A 22,080-nucleotide genomic window follows, 5' to 3' on the forward strand; every position below is an offset into this window, starting at 1 on the left:
GTGAAAAAAAAAAACCCAGAGAAAAAGCTTTCTGCATCTACTACAACAAAGCCAAAATCATTTCTTTAAAGGGGATACAATGTTTGGGTTTTCTCTTTTGACTCCAGGAGATAATGATCATTCTTTTAAAGCTGCCTTATTAGAATTTGATAATGAATTCAAGTTGATTGCAGATCCATCTTGGAATGGTGTCGATGTAAATGCAGCCATGTTCATGGAAGAGCACTTAAAAGAAACCAATGCAATCCTATTATCACATTCAACAGCAGAATTTATCAGTGGGTTTATACTATTGTGTATAAAGTTCCCAATTTTGATGTCCAGTATACCTGTTTATTCGACATTACCCGTCAACCAGTTGGGGAGAGTTTCTACAGTGGAATATTATCGTGCTATGGGATTTTTGGGTCCTGTGGACTCGGCTATACTTGAGTTAGATGAAGTGGACAACTGGTTTGATAAAGTCAATTTATTAAAGTATCAACAATCATTGAATTTATTTGACAATAAGGTGGTGGTCACGCCCTATAATGCAGGGCATTCATTGGGAGGCACATTTTGGTTAATCACGAAAAGAATAGATCGGGTAATTTATGCACCAGCTTGGAATCATTCAAAGGACTCTTTTCTAAACAGTGCTTCCTTTATCTCGCCATCAACTGGTAACCCACATTTACTGCTATTGAGGCCAACAGCTTTCATCACTGCTACAGATATGGGATCGGTGATGTCACATAGGAAAAGAACCGAGAAATTTTTGCAATTGGTGGATGCCACATTAGCTAATGGTGGTGCTGCAGTATTACCAACATCTTTATCAGGAAGGTTTTTAGAATTGTTTCATTTGATCGATGAACATTTAAAGGGTGCACCAATACCGGTGTATTTCCTTTCTTATTCTGGAACTAAAATATTAACGTATGCGTCTAATCTATTGGATTGGATGTCCAAAAGCTTCACTAAAGAATGGGAAGAATTATCCAGTGTCCCTTTCAACCCTTCAAAAGTTGATTTGTTGCTAGATCCAAGTGAATTGTTAAAACTAAGTGGTCCCAAAATTGTGTTTTGCTCTGGTATAGATTTGCGAAGTGGTGATATATCTGCCGAGGCCTTCCAATATTTATGTAACGATGAACACACGACAATTATTTTGACAGAAAAGACGACGATGAACTTTGCTAGTAGTTTGAGCTCAGTACTCTACACTGAATGGGACTCGTTAGCTAAAAAAAGAGGAGGCGGAGAGTCTGAAGACGGTATTGCTGTGCCCATAGATAAAAATATTTCGTTGAAAAATTGGACAAAGGAAGTAGAGTTAACAGGTACAGAGTTGACAGAGTTTCAAGAAAAGGTGGCTCAGAAAAGAAAAGAAAAATTATTAGCCAAAGTGAGAGATCAAAAGAATCAGAATATTTTAAGTGCCGATACCGTAGATTCAGAAGACTCTTCTGATGACGATGACGAGGGAGACAATGAAGCAGAAAAGCAAAAAGGCAATACTTCTAGTAACTTGCTAATCAAACAATACCAGAATATCAATGTCGCAGATTCTAATGTTGCTCCTAACGAAGTCAACCCTCTTGCTACTCATGAAGCATTCATCACAGATCATATTAAACAAAGCTTGGAAAAGAACTTACCCATCGATTTGAAGATAACTCACAAGTTGAGACCTAGACAAGCGACGTTCCCATACTTTGCCACTGCGCACAAGCAAAAATTTGATGATTATGGAGAAGTGATCAAGATTGAAGATTACCAAAGACATGATGAAGTCTCACACAGTAAAATTATAATGGAAGGCAAGCGAAAATTCGATGAAAAAAGAACCGCCAACAATAGAAGAAACAAGAATCAAAACAAACAACAGGCAAACAAATTGACGCCACAGGAACAAGTTAATCGAAAATTGCTTCAGAAATACCTAGACACATTGTCTAATCCTAAGAAAAGAGTCAGCTTAAATTATGGAACAAAGAAGAAGAGTGAAACACAAAAGTTGAAAGTTAGATGCGGATTGTCATTTGTGGATTTATCAGGACTTGTAGATTTACGTTCATTGGGGATTATTGTACAAGCATTGAAACCTTACAATTTGATATTATTACCTGATTATACACCACTGCAGAACTTGACTCGTGTACAAGAGTTTTTTGCCAATCAACAAAATGAGCAATTGCAGGAGCAAACAAAAAAGAATTTAGCTCAGTCGTCGAGGTATTTATCTCTTGTATCGATAAGAGATGGTCTTTCCAGTGCCATGTCGCCTTATTCAAGTGGTAACATGAATGTTATGGTTGTTCATGACAATGAATCAGTTAAAATAGGAGCCGAATCAGAGTCAGGAAGTATTGGCATCAATAACTTTGAAGTGAATTTGGATGATTCTATTGTCAAAGATTTGAAATGGCAAAAGATTGGTGATGACTACAAAGTTGCTAAATTGTATGGAGAATTAGAACTTCAGAATCAATTTCCAGCTGCTAAAAAGACAAGAACTTTGCAGGATTACATTAATTCAAACACCCATTTCTCATTAAGAAAGTTAGATGGAACCACCGCTGTGAAAAGACAGGAAACAATAGCCAACCAAGTACAAGATCCAAAAATACGAGCATTGATAACAAACGGGCCCAAGTTGGCTATAGGGAACATTCGATTGCCAGACTTGAAAAAGAAATTACAAAACTTGAATATGACAGCTGAATTCAAAAGTGAGGGTACATTGGTGGTAAATGACATTTTAGCAGTCAGAAAGATCGCCTATGGATTAGTTGAAAGCGATGAATCTGGTGATATAGTAATAGATGGTAATGTTGGTCCATTGTATTATAAAGTCAAAGAATGCATAAGGGAAATGCTAGCATATGTATAGGTGGTATAGTAATTACAGCTCTTGTATATATACATATACTGTCTCTCCAAATGTTATCAAACCGAACTGTTAAAAAAAAATGAAGAAATCATACTCAAAATAGGCAAAAACCCATTCCACAGACTATGCTCCGCGCCAATTTTGGTGTGAGCATTTTTGAATTAATTGCGGTGAAAATAAATAAATTTGGTTCAAATACTAATTGCGCACTTGGAATTGAAATAAACTTGAAATCACCTACGCTTGCTAATTTTCGCCCTTTCTTTTTGCATTTCCTTTATATTCTAGTCATTATATTTTCACGTCATGAGTGGTCTTGCCTTGAAGTTTACCTCTTTACTAGTGAGGACGATTGCAAAGCCCATTGGTAATGCAATCAAAAGGCAAGCAAAAGACCACGAAAGATTCAGAAGATTATGTATTAATTTTGCCCAAAAGATGCATTCTTCCGAAATAAAATTAAGGATGTCGTTATTGGGGGAAAATAAAATAAAAGTAAAACCATTGAATGACAACAAAGCAATTGAACAAGGTGCAACTTTCATATCGGAATTTTTCATATTCAGTGTTGCTGGTTCTCTAATTTTCTATGAAAGTTATAGAAGTCGAAAGAAGGCAACTAGTGAGAGAGATGCATTGGCTGATGATATAACACTATTGCAAAGTGAAATGGAAAAGATAAAGAACAAGTTGGAGGATATTAATGTTAAGTTAGTTGATTATAAAGTTTCAGAATCTCCCTCGGAAACCGCCACTAAATAGAGAGCTCTTGTACATATTATATATTTAGAACAACATATTCAAAACATACATTATAAATATACATTACAAAACGAAACAAAAAAATAACAATAATAATCATTGATAATAGAAAACTTATACAAAAATACAAATGTAAAAAATCCACCTTTTTGGTGGCATATAAAAAAACGAAAAGCAAAATTCAAAACATTATAGTACAGCTTTTTTATAAAGAAAAAAACAAAAACAAAAAGGAAGCAGGTAAGAAACATATTAAATCATTTCAATCAATCACGTTCCATTCTGGTTTATTTTTGACCCTTCTTCTTTTCAACTTTTAATAATAAGGCTTTATTAATATGAGGCAACACCCCACCATAAGCAATGGTAGCTTTAATCAAATTGTCCAATTCTTCATCTCCTCTGATTGCCAATTGCAAATGTCTTGGTGTGATTCTTTTGACTTTCAAGTCCTTAGCTGCATTACCAGCCAATTCCAATACTTCTGCTGTCAAATATTCCAAAACAGCAGTTAAATAAATGGCAGCCTTGGATCCAACACGAATTTTGTTTTGAGCATTTCTTTTCAAATATCTCTTAACTCTTCCTACCGGGAATTGTAATCCTGCTCTAGCTGAATGTGATGTAGACGATTTGGCAATTTCCGAGGATTTTCCTTTTCCTCCATGCACTTTTCCCTTCCCAGACATTATGTTTAGTTTTTTTTTTTTAAAGAAGTAGTGTAGTGTTTGTTGTGGTTTCGTGAGAAAAGGAAAAAGAAAAAAAAAAAAATACAAAAAAAAAAAGACTTTGGTGAAAGTGCGAACTGTAAACAAAACTAAATCGCAGCACCTTTTCAAATTGAACAATCAACAAACAACCAAAACAACAAAGGAAAAAAAAAAAATTTGTATAGTAATCCAATTTCAGTTTGGAATCAGCCAAAGCACACTACCACCCATTTAACTGTTGACAATATTTACAGCACCAAAACTTTCAATCAATTGTTCAACTTCAGTTCTTGACTTATTCAATTCAGTACAAATTGAATCAAACGATTGGAATCCCTTTAGCATTTTTAATAGGTTTGCCTTGATTTTGTATTCTTCTTCATTTACTGCATCTTCCTCGATATCACTATAATAAGAAGATGAAGATACTCGGGCTGTTCGTTCTGATATTGGAGTCCTATTGTGTATAATATGGCCATTCCCATTAAAACCTTCATCACTGCTGTCATCATCATCATCATCGTCGTCGTCGTCGTAATCACTGCTATCATTCTCTAAGATCACATCATTTGTAGAGAATCTTCGTAAATCATGTTTGTCACTTTGGCTATAAGCAAAACTTACTTTTCTTTTAACGTCGGTTCTGAGAGTTTGCTCGTTAACTTTTGTTTTTAACAAATTTTCATTGCGACCAATCGAAACAATTCTCTTGGGTTTTTTCTTTTTGAGATTGCTTAACAATTCATCGTACTGTTCAGTATCGTTTCGTTCTATTGCTCCAGTAAATGAATTGAGTAAAGGATAAGTGTACACTCTGTAAATTATTCCCCGTAAAACTCCAAAATTGATAAAACGTCTAATGTCAATATTTCCCAATATTTTTTTATGTTGCATGTACCATTCCTTAACGGTTTGACCTTGATTAAGCGATCTGTATAAGTAAAACAATGTAGTCTTTGTAGGAACTTTGACATCAGATCCATTGACCATAGGATTTTTCGGTGACCTTGACAAAAAACTATACTTTGTGTATGGAGAAACAGACGAAGTGCCATATGAGGAACGATAGTTATATGTCGGTGAATGTGCATCACTTCCAGGGTAGGGCAAGTGCATTTGAGTAGGTGTGTTCACATATGAGGTGTTATCCATACTGAAATCAGCGGAGACCACGTAAGCTTGACATTCTTCCGCCATTTTCCCGTCATGCTTTAAAAATTCCCCAATGTGGTTAGTTGGAGCATATATATTACCAAATTGGAAAATGTCAATCACTTCAATACATTTGTAATGCATCAAATGTTGTATGCATTGTTTTGTTAACAAGTAGTTTGCATCAGCTAGCTCGCTTATCTTCTTCACAGAATTTAACCCATTAATGTACGGTAGTATTTTGATCATCGTTGGGTCCCAATTAACATCAACTAGCGAATTCAATCTCACTGTTGCTATCGGTACCTGGTATGCCTTTATATTTATTGGAGGTGGCAATATAGGAAATAGCTTGATATCCACAGAATTTGAAGTATCCAATGGTATGCAACATTCTGAATAGTTATTCAAGTCTTGGTATATCTGCTGAATCAAGGATTCAATAGATGATAATGCAATTTTTTTGGTTTTTGCAAAACCAGGAGTATTGATTGATGTGCCATTTTGAACATTGTGTGGGTGAAAATGGTTTTCATTTCCGCCCTCGTCAAGGGGCTCTCTAGTGGTTCCATCTGAAGATAAAGAAGATGATATTAAAGCCTTATTACTTTTAATTGCTTTGTCTTTGAAAAATGAATTGTCCTTGTCCAAACTACTTAGCATAAAGCTTTGTTCTTCTAGCACTTGAAACATCTGGCCCATTCTCTTAATTGCTGATTCATAAGGAGAAACGTCTCCCATATCATACCTAAACACAAAGCAGAAATTGAAATTAAATGAATTTCTGGCGTAATGAGAACTCTCCATATTCACAGGATATCCAATGACCTTATATTTGTCAATCTTCAATGAAATAAGCCTGTTACATAATTGAGGTTTCGGTATAACATAATTCTTTATGGTGTCAAAATCAAATAATCCACCATCGCCGATGCTGGTTGGAGATCGTCCAGTCGAAAGTGAATTTTCGGGAAACTGATGAACAATTTTAGTACCTTCTATGGGATGGAATACTGAATAAAATATGGCCACTATAGGAATAAATCCATCTGATGTTTCCATTGTAATACCATGTACACAAGAACTGTTTGTCCAAAGTATGCGATTATCATGAAATCCTTTTTTTTTTCTAGTTTCCACCTTTACTGATTGTTTGGGTTTTTTTGATTATTCCCACACACACACACCTTAACAGGGCTTTCCTTAAATTCTAGCTACAGACTGACAGAAAATCAAGAACCGTTCTAAAAAGGTGAAACTGTTAATTATCTACACAGCTTTCGTAATTTAAAAAAAAAAAGAATCAAAATTATACCTCCTACTTGCAATACTCGAAGATCTATGAATACATAGTACACACATTTACAAATAAGCTATTATTGAGCTAGTTTTGTGGAGACTATTGAAGTATTACTACGTTTAAGTGTTAACCCAATTCATCACCACCTAGAAATTTTTTCTTGAAAATCTTGGGTAATTAGAATACTCTCACATACCAATTGGTATTCTCACATTTACTGACAATTAAGACGAGCATCACCTTGGAACATTCGAAGATGGAGGTGGAGGCAGAGGTGGTACACCAGAAGAGCTCGAACTCGATTCACCCGTATTCTTCAATTCACTAGAGCCAGATTCCTCCTTTTCCTTCGTCAATAAAACTTTTGAATTGTTTTCAAAATTTACCAATGCCAGTCGTACAGGAGGAGGCGGTGGCGGTGGCGGTGGCGGTGGAGGAGGTACCAATCCTTGTTTGTAATTTTCGGTAGTGGCAAAACCAGAAGCTGCAGCAGATGGTGCCGGTGGGGGTGGAGGTGGAGGCGGTGGAGGAACTTGTTTCAGGATTTCTGTACTAGAAGAAGGAGGGGCTGGAGGTGGTGGTGGAGGTGGTGGTGGTGGTACGTCGGTTCTAGCTTTCTTATTTATTGTTGTAGGTTCATTCTCAGCGTTGTCATCAAGTGGACGTTTTCCATTATTCTGTTTACAATCCCTGGCAATGTGACCAATGTTGCCACATATTTTACATACAATCTTTGTGATATCCATTTGTTGTTGTTGCTTCTTCTCGTGAGCTTCTGGATCAAATGGTTTTGTTTCCCTCAAGGTCCCATTCAAAACAGCAAGCTCCTTCAACTGATCACGCTTCATAAAGTTCATTCCCTGTGGGGAGAAAATGAGCTTGTCAATAATTTCATTAACCAATTTAACTGCCTTAGATATCTTGAGTGGAGAGTCTGCTGTTATCAAAACATGCAAGTCATCTTGAATGTCAGTTCCGGTTTGTGAAGAGCCAAAGCCATCGGAACTTTTTCCTTCTTTGACGGATCCCTTACCTCTGATTTGCAACCGTGCCCCACTATCCTCTTGTAGTTTCTTCAATGTATTTCCTCTGGGACCAATCAAAAATCCAACAAAATTAATATCGGGATAGTCTTTCACTGGCACATATAACCTTTCGACAGTTCTTGATGGTCTACGATAGTTGGATGGAATCATATAGTTTTTTATACTGGAGGCAGCCAATTCAACTAGCTCGTGTCTTTCCTTTTCCAATGCCTCTGTAACTCTCCTTTCTCTGGTATTAGTTCTGTTACCATTCTTGTCGTACTTTGGTGGTGGGGAAGGGTCTCTTTTGTAATGATCAGTCTCGTCGACCTTTGCAGATGGTAATACATCCACTATTGATTTGTGTTGTTGCTTAGCCACACTCAAAAAATTACTGATTTCTTCGATTCTAAAGTATCTTTGGTAAGCATCTAATTGCTCTTGGGTAAGATGACCAGTAATCACCGTATCAAAAGATTGTGCCCCAAAATTGGCATATCTCTTTGGTTTTCCAGACCATTTTGTTTCACGTTTACGACTAGGTGGAGGTCCAGACGGTTGTCTTCCTCGATTTGACATTGCTTATGAAATAAAGAGTTTGAATAATAGATTGATGAAGAACAATAAGGAAGTATCAATCAGTATAAGCTGTTTTTTTTTTTTTTTTCGCTCACTGAAATCTACTTTTTTTTCTTTTTCCCTTCTTCTACAGAAATTTATATATTTTACACAATTTATTATACTATTGAAACTATAAGCCAACATCTATATTCTAGTAAATTTTAACACGCTCAATACCTCCCACCCAGCTTTTCTATTTATCACTACTTCAACATTCCAGCCTTTCAGCTGCATTATCGAGGTAACTGTTTCTGGTTTATTCCTTGCACAAAATAGTATATAAGCAACACCACTTTTACTGAGAACATTAGTCAAGTTATTTAAAACCTTCCAGGTGATAACCATGCCATCCTCACCTCCGACCAACGCTAAATCTAACCATACAGGATCGTTGTTAGTTCTCGGAATCTCTGGAATCTCTGAGGATGGGACATATGGTGGATTAAATATAAGTAAATCAACTTCTCGCTCTTTGATGGCAGAGGTGAGATCCATCTGTGTTGAATCTAGTAGGCAATTTGAACTGCCAATATCATTATTGTGCTTCACTGTTTGTAAAACTGTTTCGCATGCATGTGGATTAATGTCTGTTGTTAAAAATATGCCATTTGGGACTATATGTTTAGCAACGAATGTAGTGACTATTCCTGAACCTGTTCCGATTTCTGTAACCAAAGGTACAACAGTTTTGAATTTACTTTGTAGGTAATCCTTTTCTTTCTCAAAGCAATCTAATAATAAAAATGAATCTTCAGAGGGTTCATATACTTCGTCGTAGTCGATATTCTTTACTGTTGGAGTAGGCAACATATCATGCATCGAACCATTTCGGAAAAGGCATACAGAAAAGCAAAAAAAAAAAATGTTTCAGAAGTTAACGTATAATATTTCTTGAGTTTCTAAGAACCCAAAAAAAAGACTTGAAATAAACTCAAACACCAAACCAGTCGCTTGTTGTAATCAACTAATTAAAACCATTCATCGACCGCCACCTTATTATATATTTTCAAGATGCAGATCAAAGTCAAGACTTTAACTGGACGTGACATGCCACTTGATGTTGAGCCTCAAGATAAAATTATAAGAATTAAAGAAATGATGGAAGAGAAAGAAGGTATTTCACCAGCACAACAGAGATTAATTTTCAATGGTTCACAGTTAAATGATGATCAGACTGTTCAGGAGGCAGGTATCCAAGCAGGAGCTTCTTTACATTTGGTTTTAACTTTAAGAGGAGGTAACTAGAATTGTATATTGGTTTTGAATTTTACATGTTTCATTTTGTTAATTTTATAGCTTATTGATTCACTATTAGTTTTGTTGAGCCCATTTCTTAGCGTTGGCCAAAAACTTGCTCATTTTACCAGGTAATTTTTTGGATTCGTCGTCTGGGAAAATATAATCGATATATTCTTCCTCAATAGAACCAACTGTTCTCCTTTTTCTGACAATTACAGGTAATCTTTTGGTTACTTTAGACAAACTTTCGTCAGACCCGTTAACCTCTTCAAAATCTCGCCAAGCTTCAATTATTACCAATCGACTCTCTTTGTCGTCTTTGTCTTTGAAATAAGTCATAGCTTCTTCAAATATATTTCTTGTGCTCTCAATTTGCAGCTCGTCCACTGTGGCTTCAAATTCTTCATTATCACCTTGTAGGTATTCTTCCAATTGTTCTGCTGAGGGTATACTCGATTCAAATAAGGCAAAAGAAATCCAATTATGAGCATTCGGATCCTTGTCCAATAGAGCTCGGTAAATTTCTCGGATCTTGTCATACTGCATTTCTTCTTTATAAAATTCCACTGTTATCTCTAACAATCTTTGCAAATTGAAACTGGAACTATACTCTGGATTCTCTGATAACTGGCGTGCAGAAGATAAAATCAGGTCACATCTATCGTATTCTTCAATTGATGACTCGAATTCAACATACTTTTCAATAACAAGTTCAGACAGTGATGTTGTCAAAAGAGATACTTCTAGCCACTTTTGAAATAACAACCTCACGCGGTTCCAATCTCCCAACTTTTTCTCCAAATCAATGTAGTACTTAAAAATCTTTATTTTGGGTTTGTTTATACTGGTTTGACCAATTGCACGGCCCAAAATTTTTCGAGCTTTGGCCAATCCATCCTCACTGTTTCTTAACTCAAATTCAGAATACCCAATCCACACTTTTGCAAAAGTAAACAGCTTATGAGGTATAACTTTTAAGCAATTATTCCATATCTCTCTTGCTGAGACAGGGTTGTTATTGGTCATTTCCTCCCAAAAAGCATACCAAATCCAGAACATTATATATCGCCTCCACTTTATACTTTTATGTTTATCGTGAACAACGTTTCCTGTGACTTTTTTGAATGCATTTTCTAAATCACTTTTATTCAGACTATTTTGTAATAATGTCATGTATTTCCACCAAGAATCATAATCGTAAGGGTCATTTTGGATTTCTTGTTCATATTTTATTCTTCTCTTTATCAAAACACTTTGTTCAATTGAGTCCTTGTTTCCAAAGTTCTTTTCAAACTCCACAAATGCAGTGTAAATTGAACTTTTGGTTTGATCTGAAATCTCCAATTTATTAGTTTTGTTGTCTAGTAGTAATTTGAAGATCTCATTTGCTCTACTGGCCTCTCCACACGATACCTCCCAGCTAGTCCAACTAGAAATTATGGTAGCAAATTCTTCGTCGTCGTCGTTTTCTTCCAGTTTATTCGAAAGTAAGGTATCAACAGCTGATTCAAATACAGCTCGAACGGTGTTCACATCATCGCGATTATTTTCCATTTCATACTTGATCCATTTATACCATGTCCCCGCATTTGGAAATTCGTGAACGTATTTCTTAAATATGGTTCGGACGTTTTCTTTTTCTTCATATCGTGCTTCAAAGTTAATATATGCATCCCACGCAGAAGTGTCAGGGTGCCAATCGAGCCATCTTTCAAATACTGCTCGCACCATTGGATAGTTTTTAAGCATTTCTTCAGTTTGCACGTATAGAAACCATAATTTGTTAACCCTAGGTAAAGTATTGATAGCCCTTTCCATTAGATTCCTGGCGTGGTTTATATTTTTGTGGGATAGTTCAAGCTGAATATACTGTATCCAAAAGGGTACATGTTGGATATTCACATCTAAAGCTCTTTCCAATATCGATCTTGCACGTGGAAAGTCATGGTTGTTTTCAATCTCCCACTTGGCGTAACGTGTCCATTGGCCAAGGTTTAGTCTGTTTTTGTTGATATGTTGTTCAAACTCTTTTCTTTTGGTTTGTTGATATGATTGTAATTCCTCGGTATCCTGGATTGTCTGTCGTGGTGTGGTGAATTTTGATTTACTCTTTTCAAACGCCACATCAAGAATCTCTTTGCTTGTGACCTGGTGGTCTCGATTTGATGTCTCGTTCATCGGGTAAATGAGTTCCAAACTGTCAATATAATGAGATGAGTATAGAAGAAGAAGTATGTTTATGATGTGCAACCCAGTAATGTAATTGTCGCATCGGTCTAGGTTTTTTTTTTTGTGTGTTGGGCCTAGACAGCTTTTCTTTCTCATTGCAGGTGATAGGACTAATATCATTGTTTTACATACAAGATTCTGTAAGAACTCAATCAGATATACATAAATAAACCTTGTAGTTTCCTAGGTACATTTTTATAGACATAAAAACGCCATTATGGGGGGGGGGGGGTTTACACATTTCATGGTCACTTTTTGACCGTTTTTTACAAAAGTTTAAATATAACATCAAAAAATGGTAATATACATAGGCTTGCGTTTTATTCTAAGCTATAGTAAGTGGAATATATATATAATTGACTATGATTTAGTCATTCATGCACTCAATAGATCTTTCTTGCTTTGGGGAGCACCAATTTTATTCTCTTTTTATCAAATCCAAATTCTCATATATGGTGTTTGAAGCTTTGTACAATTCAGAAGCAGTGACGCCGTTCTTACTTGTTTCATTATCTTTTAATTGTTGTACCATAAGTCTTACTTTTTCTTTTTCTTTCAATCCATGTAAACATTCTTCGTAATCTTCAAATACTGGTTTGCATTGTTTGACAGATGTGGTGTCAGCAGATGTCACACATGACATCCACGATTGAAATTCATAAAAGCATCTTCTTGTACCTCCTGATCTAGAATATGGTTGCATGTTGTGAATTTATAAAAAAATATAGTAGTGTTGATGGATGGTAAGTATCTGTAGAATTGCACTCTTTTTCAGTTTCGATTAATATTCTGAAAAAGCTAATTGGCTCAACAGAAAAGCAGAAAAAAAAGAATGAGCTCCAGCTATAAAGAATAATGTTGCACGCACGACCCTATACCTCTATCTTTTTAATGTCAACTTGCAATTGAGCAACGAAAGTTTGAGGTTGAAAGCTGATGGACAATTAGGTAGGTGTAATTTTATATTAATAATGTAAGTAAAAAGAATTTGCTGCTCAGTTAATGTGTTTTTTTGTGGGAAAACATAAGCAAATAAGTATAAGTTTGGCTTTGGGTTTTTTTTTCATGAAAATTTATACTAAAATTTAATCAAACACTTTGACACAAGGATTATGTTTCATTTAATCTCTTAAAAAGCCCTATTCACCAATTGTAACTGAATGAAAATTATTTCTTGAAGCCAAATAAGCTCCTAATCAGATAAGTTTTACACTGAAGTAGAAAAAATACTTGTTTAAAAAATTCAAAAAGCCGTAATAATACAACCAGTATAAAAAAGCCAAACGATTCCAAATCAACAAGTAGTCCGATGTAGTGTAGTGGCTATCACGGTTCGCTTTCATTTCTTTCTTAGGAACAGAGCGCCGAGCAAACCGGGGTTCGATTCCCCGCATTGGAGCTTTTATTTTTTTTGCCTGCCAAACGACTAGTTTTTTATCATAACATGAACTTAACTTTTCGAGAGAAGACAATCAAAGACTTAATGATGACATGTCAATATTAATTGGTAATCACTGGTATAAAGAAATTGTTAGGTAGTTCCTATGTGTGTAGAATGGTGAGCCATCTTCCTGAATTACCATTGCTGCAAAATGGATTATCATTTTTCCGGAAAAAAAAAAGAAACAAATTGATAAGATAAGATACAAAATTAAAAAGACTCACCAAAATCAATGCTCATTATAGATTTACATCATAGTAACTGTTATTATTCATAAAATGTATCTGAGGAGAAGCTTTTGAAAGAAACAAAACAAAAATTAAGTCATATTACACCTATAATAAAATTACACAACTCCAATGTATTATACGACTTTACTCTATCTCAAATAAACCTGTTGGTAATAATATGATTTCTACCATGCTTAATATAGTTACTTCTTTTAATAAAAAGCAATCAATACCAATATTCTCAACGAATACCACGAACTTGACATTAAAGTAGATTGATTCACAGACTTTGAAAATTGATTTAAATTATACCGCACGGCACTTAATTGTTTGGGACTTTGTGTCAAACTGTCACGGAAACAATAGTCCTAAGACAATCAGGAGGTGGGATTTACTAACGAGCAAATATTGATTCTTTTTTTTATCAAACGATTTCTTTTATTTTTTGTCTTTTTTTTTTCCTTCGTATATGACAAGATGAGAGGCTAACAAGAAACGTAAGGCCCAGAACCCGACAAAAATATAATGCCTCCTTGATATCATCTGAAAACAAATAAGATGTTTTTTGTAAAATTAAAAAAAAAAAAATAAAACATAATCTGTAGTTATATCTCTATATCTTTATTATATTGTGGAAAACCCTTCACTCCAACTCTTTCCCCTTCTTTTCTCTTCATTTAATACTATATCATGACAGAGAATTACGATTTAGAACAACAAGAAACCCAGGCACCGGAAAACCAAGTCAATGTGGAAAAAATTTTGCTTGATAAGAGTAATGTTGATGAAGATCCCATTACATCCACCATCGAACAATCATCAACGAGTAATTCCTCATTGAAAAAACCAACAAATTGGGTTGATAAAATTGGACTTAGAATAAATGCTGAAATCAGAGGTATTGAAAGAGTTCCCGAATCTGAACGTCATGACAATTCATTATTATCTCCTTTCTTAGTGTTTTTATCACCAAATATGGTCATTAGTGGATTATCAATTGGATCATTAGGACCCGTGGCATACAATTTAGATTTCAGAACTAGCATTATAATAATAACCATATTTTGTATTATTGGAAGCATTCCAGTGGGGTTTTTCAGTGCCTTTGGAATGAGGTTTGGCATTCGTCAACAAATTTTATCAAGATACTTCACTGGTAATATTATGGGGAGAATATTTGCTTTGTTTAATGTCATTTCGTGTATTGGTTGGAATGCCGTTAATGTTATTCCTTGTGCTCAATTATTAAACTCTGTAGGTCCATTACCTCCTTGGGCTGGTTGTTTGATCTTGGTTGGTTGTACATGTATCTTTGCTGTGTTTGGTTATAAAACCGTTCATTTGTATGAAAAATACTCTTGGATACCTAATTTCATTGTGTTTATGATCATTATTGCTAAATTCTCTCAAACTCATGCATTTAATTGGGGTGAAAAAAAATCTGGTCCAACTGAAGCTGGTAATGTGTTGAATTTCATATCTGCTATATTTGGTTTTACTGTGGGATGGATTCCTCTGCTGGCGGATTATACCGTATATATGCCTGCAAATACTAATCCTTGGAAAGTCGCCTTTGCCATGACCACCGGGTTATCATTACCAGCGATGTTTACAGCAATTTTGGGAGCAGCAATAGGAACTAGTGTAAATTTAAAGGGATCAAGATTTGAACAGGCATACAATAAAAATTCCACCGGAGGATTGATTTATGAGATATTATGTGGTGATAATAATAATCAAGGCTATCGATTTATCATTGTTGTTTTCGCTCTCGGTGCTATAGCAAATGGTATTCCTGGATCTTATTCTTTGTCTCTTGCCATTCAATGTATATGGAGTCAATGTGCTCGAGTCCCAAGAATTGCTTGGTGTATTTTGGGTAATTTGGTAGCTTTAGCATTTTCCATCCTGGCATATTATAAATTTCAAGACACCATGTCGAATTTTTTGTCAATTATTGCTTATAATGTATCCATTTATTTGAGTATCTCGTTGACAGAACATTTTATTTATCGAAGGGGGTTTTCTGGGTATGATGTTACTGATTTCAACAATTATAAAACCATGCCTGTTGGAATAGCTGGCGTTGTGGCATTCTGTTTTGGGATTTGTTCCACTGTGCTTTCAATGAACCAAACATGGTATCAAGGTGTCATTGCAAGAAAGATTGGTGATAATGGTGGTGATATATCCTTTGAAATGAATATCATGTTTGCCTTTATTGGCTATAACTTGGTTAGACCATTTGAATTGAAATACTTTGGAAGATGATCAAAGAAACTATACCAAGAGCTCGATTCATTCTGCCGTGTTATTTAAATGTTGTTTATAAGAATAAATTGAAATTAAAAAACAAATAAAAAAATGCAATTGTTTCTACAGTTTTATTAGACATAATTGAAGTGGGGGATAAATACTCACGACTCAAATGTTATCAGAAACATATTAGTTCAGTATGAAACAGCCTTTATACAGACTATTATTATTGAGTATTGAGTAGAGCCAAGTCTCCAAGATAGTACTGAAACAGTAAACTATTAGTACAATAGGGACAAACAATTGTAAGAATGGGCTCATTGTTGAGTTTAAATCCGATTATAGAATTTAAAAACTCCATTCGAGTGTTCTCCTTTTTAATCCAGGAATAAATATCACAGAAAACCAATATTGAGACAAATGTTGACATAAACCTATGTATAATGAACTTTTACCAGACTAAAACTGGACCTGAAATGAACCAACAATAGAAATGGAGATTTATTTGTTGTCCTTACAATATTTTTCTTGATTTCATAATCTGGAGAATCCTTTCTGTGAAGGTTATTTACATATCAACATATAGTTGATAACCAGCGTGGAAAGACAAAAAATATCGTATTAGTAACCAATAAAACCCAAAGTTGTAAAACTGAGTCAATTTCATTAAAATATACGAAGTAAACAGAGTTGTAATTAAAAGAATTGAAGATTGCAAGTGTGTGGGGGAAGAAGAAGAAAAGCTTGACCAAAAAGTGGAGCTGCAAGTGTAAAGCCTAATATTAGTAATCATCAATGGCTTGTACAAAAGCAATGTTTGCTGGCTATAAGTTACCAAAATAGAACTTATGAGATTGAACTTTCAGCAAGTGGTCCTTGCTGCTATCCAATGCTGAAAACATAAACTCACGAATATACTGTGGGAAACCAGCTATCAGCCACAGAAATGGAAATTTGCAACAGTTTTCAAGTTTCGAATCATTATAACATTCCCAAAGATCATTGCGTTGGTCCGGAAATGCAACCCACTATTACCAGTCTTAGAAAGATTAATAATAAATGTTAGCGGACTGGGAACGACGAAGGCGACAACAACGACGAGGAGAAGGAGGAGGGGTTTGGAATTGAGTTTCTTAGTCGTATCACTTGTTTGACTTTTTTGTTTCCCCACGATTGGAGTTGACTTGTTCTTTTTTCAAAACTCCTCATTTTGCTCCACTTACTACAATGTTGTATTTCTGACCACCATAAGAAAATAATAAACTAGATTTAATGTTGTAATAATAATTAATGCCAATAATGTTAGGTTATATTAGATTTTGTATAGAAAGGAAATTATAATTATCAATCTAATTAAACTGCCATTTGAAAGTTATGTGAAACTCAAGCTAGAACGACATCAAGAACATACAGACACTGACACTATGAAAGGGAGGCGTGTATCGCCATCATAAATCATTCAGCTAACTACGTGAAACAAATACAGATAACGTCATAGTGTTTATGTTTCCACAACGAATGCTCAATTGTGTGGGACGTTCTAGAATTACTTTCTGGCGGATACACACATAAAAAAAATGTAACAAAGCATCTAGGTCGATCAAAAAAGTAAGCCTTGTTGTCGTTGTCATGTTATAGCTTTCCTGGATCTTTGTAAGAGCATAATTTATACACTCAAACCCCAACACCCCTTTTCTACTACGACTAAAAAAGAAATTCCACTGTTGTTGTTGATTTAATATTAGTAGTGGCTATGATAAAATACTTGATTGAGATAAAAGTTTGAAATATATGAAAAATTCCCCAAATAATTACATTGTCGTTGTTGTTGCCATCTCAACAATTAAATAGGGAACATTCTATTAATTACTAGAAGTTTAAACAGATAATAAAAATCTTTACCAACTTTGTTGAATTAAGTTGTTGTTGGTGGTGGTGAACAGTATAAACTTTGACTAATATTCTTTTCTACGGGGGAGCCGTCGGTTGTTGTTGTTGTTGTTGTTGTTGTCTAGTCGTACCGCGACCCCTCCCTGTAGAATACCAATTTTAGACAATAGCTAAACTATAAAATCCAACATTCTTAGTTTTTTAGCGCCCACCCACCCCCCTCTTAGCCCCAACCCTCTTTTTTTTTCTGGTTCGGTTATTCTTTTTGTTTCTGCTCAACATCGGTTACGTTGACTACCGCCAATATGCGGCCCCAATCACGACCAGTACCACCAAACCCCTCGATTGAGAGATCTCCCAACCAATGCATTGTGCATTTTGCATTTTGCATTTGCATACACATGGGCCCATGCCATGCTAAGAATGATAAATTAGACTAATATACTAAACACAAGAATTAATACTAGGGAGGTAGTAGTTAATTCTCTCTATTATTTACTTTGTCTACAGCATTATCATGCCAATTGAGCTGATAATATGTCTACTTAGTTTTAAATACCAATGAATGTATAGAAATGAAATGAATGACTGTATTGATATGATATATATGTATATGTATATAAGGATTATAAACGAAATTTGAAAAATAGAAAACAAAAATTGAACCTAATATAAATCATAATTAATCTCTTGTTCTCCACCATAAAAAAATAAAATTCCTTTAAATAATCAAATTCAAATTAAAATAAATTAAAAAAAAGAGTAACCTAACCCAAACCCAATCCAAACTATAACCCGAATCAATCGTGAAATAAAAAAACTATTATTATCATTATCTTTATTAGTATTATTATTATTAATATTAGTAGTAGTAGTAGTAGAATTATTATTAATAAGGAATGTTGGGGGTGATGTTATATAACCATTTTTGATAATTATTTTGAATCAATTTATTGTTTTCAATAATGATTAAATCATTATCCTTCAAAGTGTTACCATTGAATAAATCTCTGGTGCAGTTATGACTGTTGTTGTTGCTATTGTTCAATTTTTGCTTGCATATGCAGCATTCATATAGAAATTGATCATCATCGTGTTGATCTTGATCTTCATTTGCAAATGTAGAATAAGGCGACGACGACGACGATGAATTGTATGTATACGAATAGTAAGGTTGTAATGGAGAAGTTGACATTTGTTGTGGCAAGACCAAAGGTGAAGGAGGTAATGAGGATTCATTACCACTCGCTATAATTGAGGTTGATCTAGATTTTGTCAATGCAGATACATTTGTAGTTGTGGTGGTGTAGTTATTGACATTTTCATAATCAATATAAGAAGATGGAATATTGTCTTCCAAGTTCATTTCAAATATGTCATCATCGTAATAACTGCCATTACTGCTGTTGCTGTTGTTGTTAATGACAGTATTAGTAGTAGTTGAAGTAGTTGCGTAAGCCATGATTTGGAAATTTTTAATGACTGTTATAGATAAAGTTCAAATACAAGTAAATGTTATCTGATAGTAGTAGTAGTGGAAGTTGTTGTTATAAAAACAAGTTCAAGTATATTGGTAAAGATGTAATGTTAAAAAAAATAAAACCAAAAGAAAGATTTAAGATAATTTTCAAAATTCTTTTTATGGGGGAAGGAAAAGCAAGGAGAAATTAGGTTGAATTTATATTAGTTTGATTAAGTTAAAGAACGTTGCAAAAAATAAAAATTATTAACTGTGCATAGTGTTGATAATATGACACAACTTTATTATGAGTAAGAAAAAATTCCAACCCCCCCATACAAATAATAATAATTTACATAGTGGAATAACAGCAAAAAAAAAGAAAAAAAAAAAAAACTGTGTAAAAAAAAGAGTCACAAAAAGTGTGGTGGTGGTGGTGTCACACACTCAACATTAAGAAGAAGAAGAAGAAATGTCTTTTTTTTGTTGGTGTCTGTGATTATGTATGTCCGTGTGAGGGAAGTATGAGTGTTTACTTTCCCAAAAAAAAAAAACTAAATCAGAACAATTGTTAGCTTTTTTTACTTTACAATGAGTCCTTTTTTATTTTTGGGACCTCCCCTATTACCTCTCTCTCCCCCTACTAGAAATTCAACTTTTTACAATAGCACGGTCTATTTACTTAAAATTCCACACTCTTCTATTTCTTTATTATCCATAAACAGATCATTTCTTTTTTTGACTCCATTCAATACATTTGTTGACCCACAGTTTTTTTTTTGGTTTGCTTTGTTTGTGGCTTCTTGCCTAATTTTTTTGTTTTTAGCAATTGTTTCATTATTGCAATATAAAGCACGAAAAAACTAAAATGATCCTCAAGCACGTGCAATGCGTTTCAGTCAACCTTTGTTGCTATTTTACTCCACCACCACCACCACTACTACTACTACTACATACCACCACCACATATTTACATACCACTATTCCCACTTACAGAATGTGGATATTGCATGTACATTCTCTATTGTGGTTCCCGTAACCACCACAACAATGGTTCTACTGCATTTGACTTGTCTTGTCTTGTTGCAGTATTTTAGACCTATAACCACTATACAACAAGATAACTAGCAGAAAAAGAAATCATAACCACTGTAGTCCCCCCAGTCATAATAACTGATTGATAACCACCGAAGTACGATTTTTGTGAATAATAAAATGCGCAATTGTCCTTATAATTTTTGTTTTTTATTGGTACTGGCTGGGTTATAATTACCGAATCTGGAATTGACACAATAGTTTTTTATCATTCATTCATTCATTTTTTTTTTCCAACCTATGAGCATATTTTTCTTCTTGAATCATACTAATTATGTTGTGACTCAGTTAGTAGTTGAACCAGTCATAGAAAATTTTTTTTTTCTTTTTCTTTCTGACTCTTTTTTTGCTCTCAATTTTTAATTAGACAATTTGAGTCACATCAGTAATACATTTTTCTAACAACTAAAGTTTCTTTTACAAAGTCTGTTCCTCCCTCCCTTCTCCCTCCGGATATTAAGTTCCAGACAGACTTAACTCTTATGCGCATGTAAAGACATATTCTCTTACAAGTATGTTCTGTAGTAAATTGAGAATTAATAGTAAAAAGCCTACAACGGAATTACTATAATAATAAAGATAACGATATATTGCGAAATAACGGAATTTGATTCCCATGCATCCATGTCGCCGTAATCTCCTAATCCTTTCCATAATCAGTTGTTATCATTCGGTATACTTTTAATAAAACCTCTTTCTCCCAGGGTTGTTTCATTATACGATTATACGATATAATCCGATTATTGGTATCGCCAACTCCCATGCCGACAATTGGGTTTTCTATATCCCCTCCCAAATATTACACAATCATCCTGTTTTACTTTTTTTTGTTGAGAAGGAAGAAACAATCCTCCTCTATACACAACAAGTAAATGAGAATTGGTTTGGGATTGTATAAGAAGTTTAATTATCTCTTATCTTTCAGAAAAAAAAAGTCTGAATGAAAAATCAGATCACTTTTGATTTCCAGTATGTTCCATTTCTTATCTCAAATCGCAGAGGATCAAGCAATGGTTGAAACAATCAACTCAAAAGAGAGAAAGATCAAAACTCTAGAATCAATACGGTCGTGAATAAACTGATTATCCCCTTTATTAGACAGACAAATTACTCCTGAGCAATTATAATTGTGAACTATACATACATACATTGCAAAACAAGTTTCACTATTGAGTGATTTTCTTTTCTTTTCTATTAGAGAATCATAGACTATATTTTTTGCAGTTGCAGCTATAGTGAGTAGGTACGAGTAATAGAATGGGTACTACAAATTAAAAATAAATTGTACTGTAGAAAAATAGACTCATTCTTTTTCTATTTTATTGTGTTATACGATTATTATTATTTACTGTGAGCAACAATAGAAATGACAGCAATTTGAATGAGGGATTATTTATTTCCACCACCAATAGCAGCTATAGCTACTGTTTTTTCCATATTATCACTCATTAATTGTTGATCATTTTGCAGTTGAAATTTGAGATATTTTTTTTTCTTCCCTTTCCTTCTCTCTCCAAACCTTTAGTGCTTCGTAATTGAGGGAATTAATCATCATTAGTCCCCTTTAATTATACAAAGAACATCTGAAATTCAACTAATGACGTATATGTGTTGAGTGCATTTTACTTTTCAATCAATTCTAGCTTTTCATTGTAAATATTGACACCTGGTTTTCACACACAACAACAACAACAACAACACACCCCACTTTGGTTATCTTTTTTTTTTCATGGTCTATTCTCGCGTCCAGAGCCTTCGTTCTTCTCCTCCCCTTCCTTCCTTTCGTCTTGTTTGGT

The 22,080-nt window shown here is 34.4% G+C and overlaps 11 protein-coding genes and 1 non-coding gene across 12 annotated transcripts; 5 read left to right on the forward strand and 7 right to left on the reverse strand. All coding sequences in view use genetic code 12, as the record gives it.

Moving 5' to 3' along the window:
* Positions 1-79: 79 nt before the first annotated feature.
* CAALFM_C303260WA (cleavage polyadenylation factor subunit) lies at positions 80-2,875 on the forward strand (the record flags this gene model as incomplete). Its single annotated transcript, XM_714927.2, has 1 exon — positions 80-2,875. One exon carries the CDS (start codon positions 80-82, stop codon positions 2,873-2,875), a length of 2,796 nt encoding a protein of 931 aa, XP_720020.2.
* Positions 2,876-3,181: 306 nt separating this feature from the next.
* Positions 3,182-3,637, forward strand: CAALFM_C303270WA (uncharacterized protein; the record flags this gene model as incomplete). Its single annotated transcript, XM_714928.2, has 1 exon — positions 3,182-3,637. One exon carries the CDS (start codon positions 3,182-3,184, stop codon positions 3,635-3,637), a length of 456 nt encoding a protein of 151 aa, XP_720021.1.
* Positions 3,638-3,924: 287 nt separating this feature from the next.
* On the reverse strand, positions 3,925-4,326 carry HTA3 (histone H2AZ; the record flags this gene model as incomplete). Its single annotated transcript, XM_714929.1, has 1 exon — positions 3,925-4,326. The coding sequence occupies one exon, from the start codon at positions 4,324-4,326 to the stop codon at positions 3,925-3,927; it is 402 nt and encodes a 133-aa protein (XP_720022.1).
* A 252-nt stretch (positions 4,327-4,578) lies between these two features.
* NPR2 (nitrogen permease regulating protein) lies at positions 4,579-6,561 on the reverse strand (the record flags this gene model as incomplete). Its single annotated transcript, XM_714930.2, has 1 exon — positions 4,579-6,561. The coding sequence occupies one exon, from the start codon at positions 6,559-6,561 to the stop codon at positions 4,579-4,581; it is 1,983 nt and encodes a 660-aa protein (XP_720023.2).
* Positions 6,562-7,035: 474 nt separating this feature from the next.
* CAALFM_C303300CA (mRNA splicing protein) lies at positions 7,036-8,403 on the reverse strand (the record flags this gene model as incomplete). Its single annotated transcript, XM_714931.1, has 1 exon — positions 7,036-8,403. The coding sequence occupies one exon, from the start codon at positions 8,401-8,403 to the stop codon at positions 7,036-7,038; it is 1,368 nt and encodes a 455-aa protein (XP_720024.1).
* A 186-nt stretch (positions 8,404-8,589) lies between these two features.
* On the reverse strand, positions 8,590-9,255 carry CAALFM_C303310CA (S-adenosylmethionine-dependent methyltransferase; the record flags this gene model as incomplete). Its single annotated transcript, XM_714933.2, has 1 exon — positions 8,590-9,255. One exon carries the CDS (start codon positions 9,253-9,255, stop codon positions 8,590-8,592), a length of 666 nt encoding a protein of 221 aa, XP_720026.2.
* A 201-nt stretch (positions 9,256-9,456) lies between these two features.
* RUB1 (NEDD8 family protein) lies at positions 9,457-9,690 on the forward strand (the record flags this gene model as incomplete). Its single annotated transcript, XM_019475303.1, has 1 exon — positions 9,457-9,690. One exon carries the CDS (start codon positions 9,457-9,459, stop codon positions 9,688-9,690), a length of 234 nt encoding a protein of 77 aa, XP_019330848.1.
* A 66-nt stretch (positions 9,691-9,756) lies between these two features.
* On the reverse strand, positions 9,757-11,862 carry CAALFM_C303330CA (uncharacterized protein; the record flags this gene model as incomplete). The annotated part of the gene is made up of 1 exon (XM_714934.2): positions 9,757-11,862. The coding sequence occupies one exon, from the start codon at positions 11,860-11,862 to the stop codon at positions 9,757-9,759; it is 2,106 nt and encodes a 701-aa protein (XP_720027.2).
* Positions 11,863-12,331: 469 nt separating this feature from the next.
* On the reverse strand, positions 12,332-12,616 carry CAALFM_C303340CA (uncharacterized protein; the record flags this gene model as incomplete). The annotated part of the gene is made up of 1 exon (XM_019475304.1): positions 12,332-12,616. The coding sequence occupies one exon, from the start codon at positions 12,614-12,616 to the stop codon at positions 12,332-12,334; it is 285 nt and encodes a 94-aa protein (XP_019330849.1).
* Positions 12,617-13,218: 602 nt separating this feature from the next.
* tE(UUC)1 lies at positions 13,219-13,312 on the forward strand. Its single transcript has 2 exons — positions 13,219-13,255; positions 13,278-13,312. It is a non-coding gene; the product is annotated as a tRNA-Glu (tRNA).
* A 962-nt stretch (positions 13,313-14,274) lies between these two features.
* FCY2 (Fcy2p) lies at positions 14,275-15,855 on the forward strand (the record flags this gene model as incomplete). Its single annotated transcript, XM_714935.2, has 1 exon — positions 14,275-15,855. One exon carries the CDS (start codon positions 14,275-14,277, stop codon positions 15,853-15,855), a length of 1,581 nt encoding a protein of 526 aa, XP_720028.2.
* A 2,764-nt stretch (positions 15,856-18,619) lies between these two features.
* Positions 18,620-19,192, reverse strand: CAALFM_C303370CA (uncharacterized protein; the record flags this gene model as incomplete). Its single annotated transcript, XM_714936.2, has 1 exon — positions 18,620-19,192. The coding sequence occupies one exon, from the start codon at positions 19,190-19,192 to the stop codon at positions 18,620-18,622; it is 573 nt and encodes a 190-aa protein (XP_720029.2).
* Positions 19,193-22,080: the final 2,888 nt, after the last annotated feature.

The sequence above is a fragment of the Candida albicans genome, chromosome 3 (genome assembly GCF_000182965.3).
Source record: "Candida albicans SC5314 chromosome 3, complete sequence".
Taxonomy (NCBI): Eukaryota; Fungi; Ascomycota; class Pichiomycetes; order Serinales; family Debaryomycetaceae; genus Candida; species Candida albicans.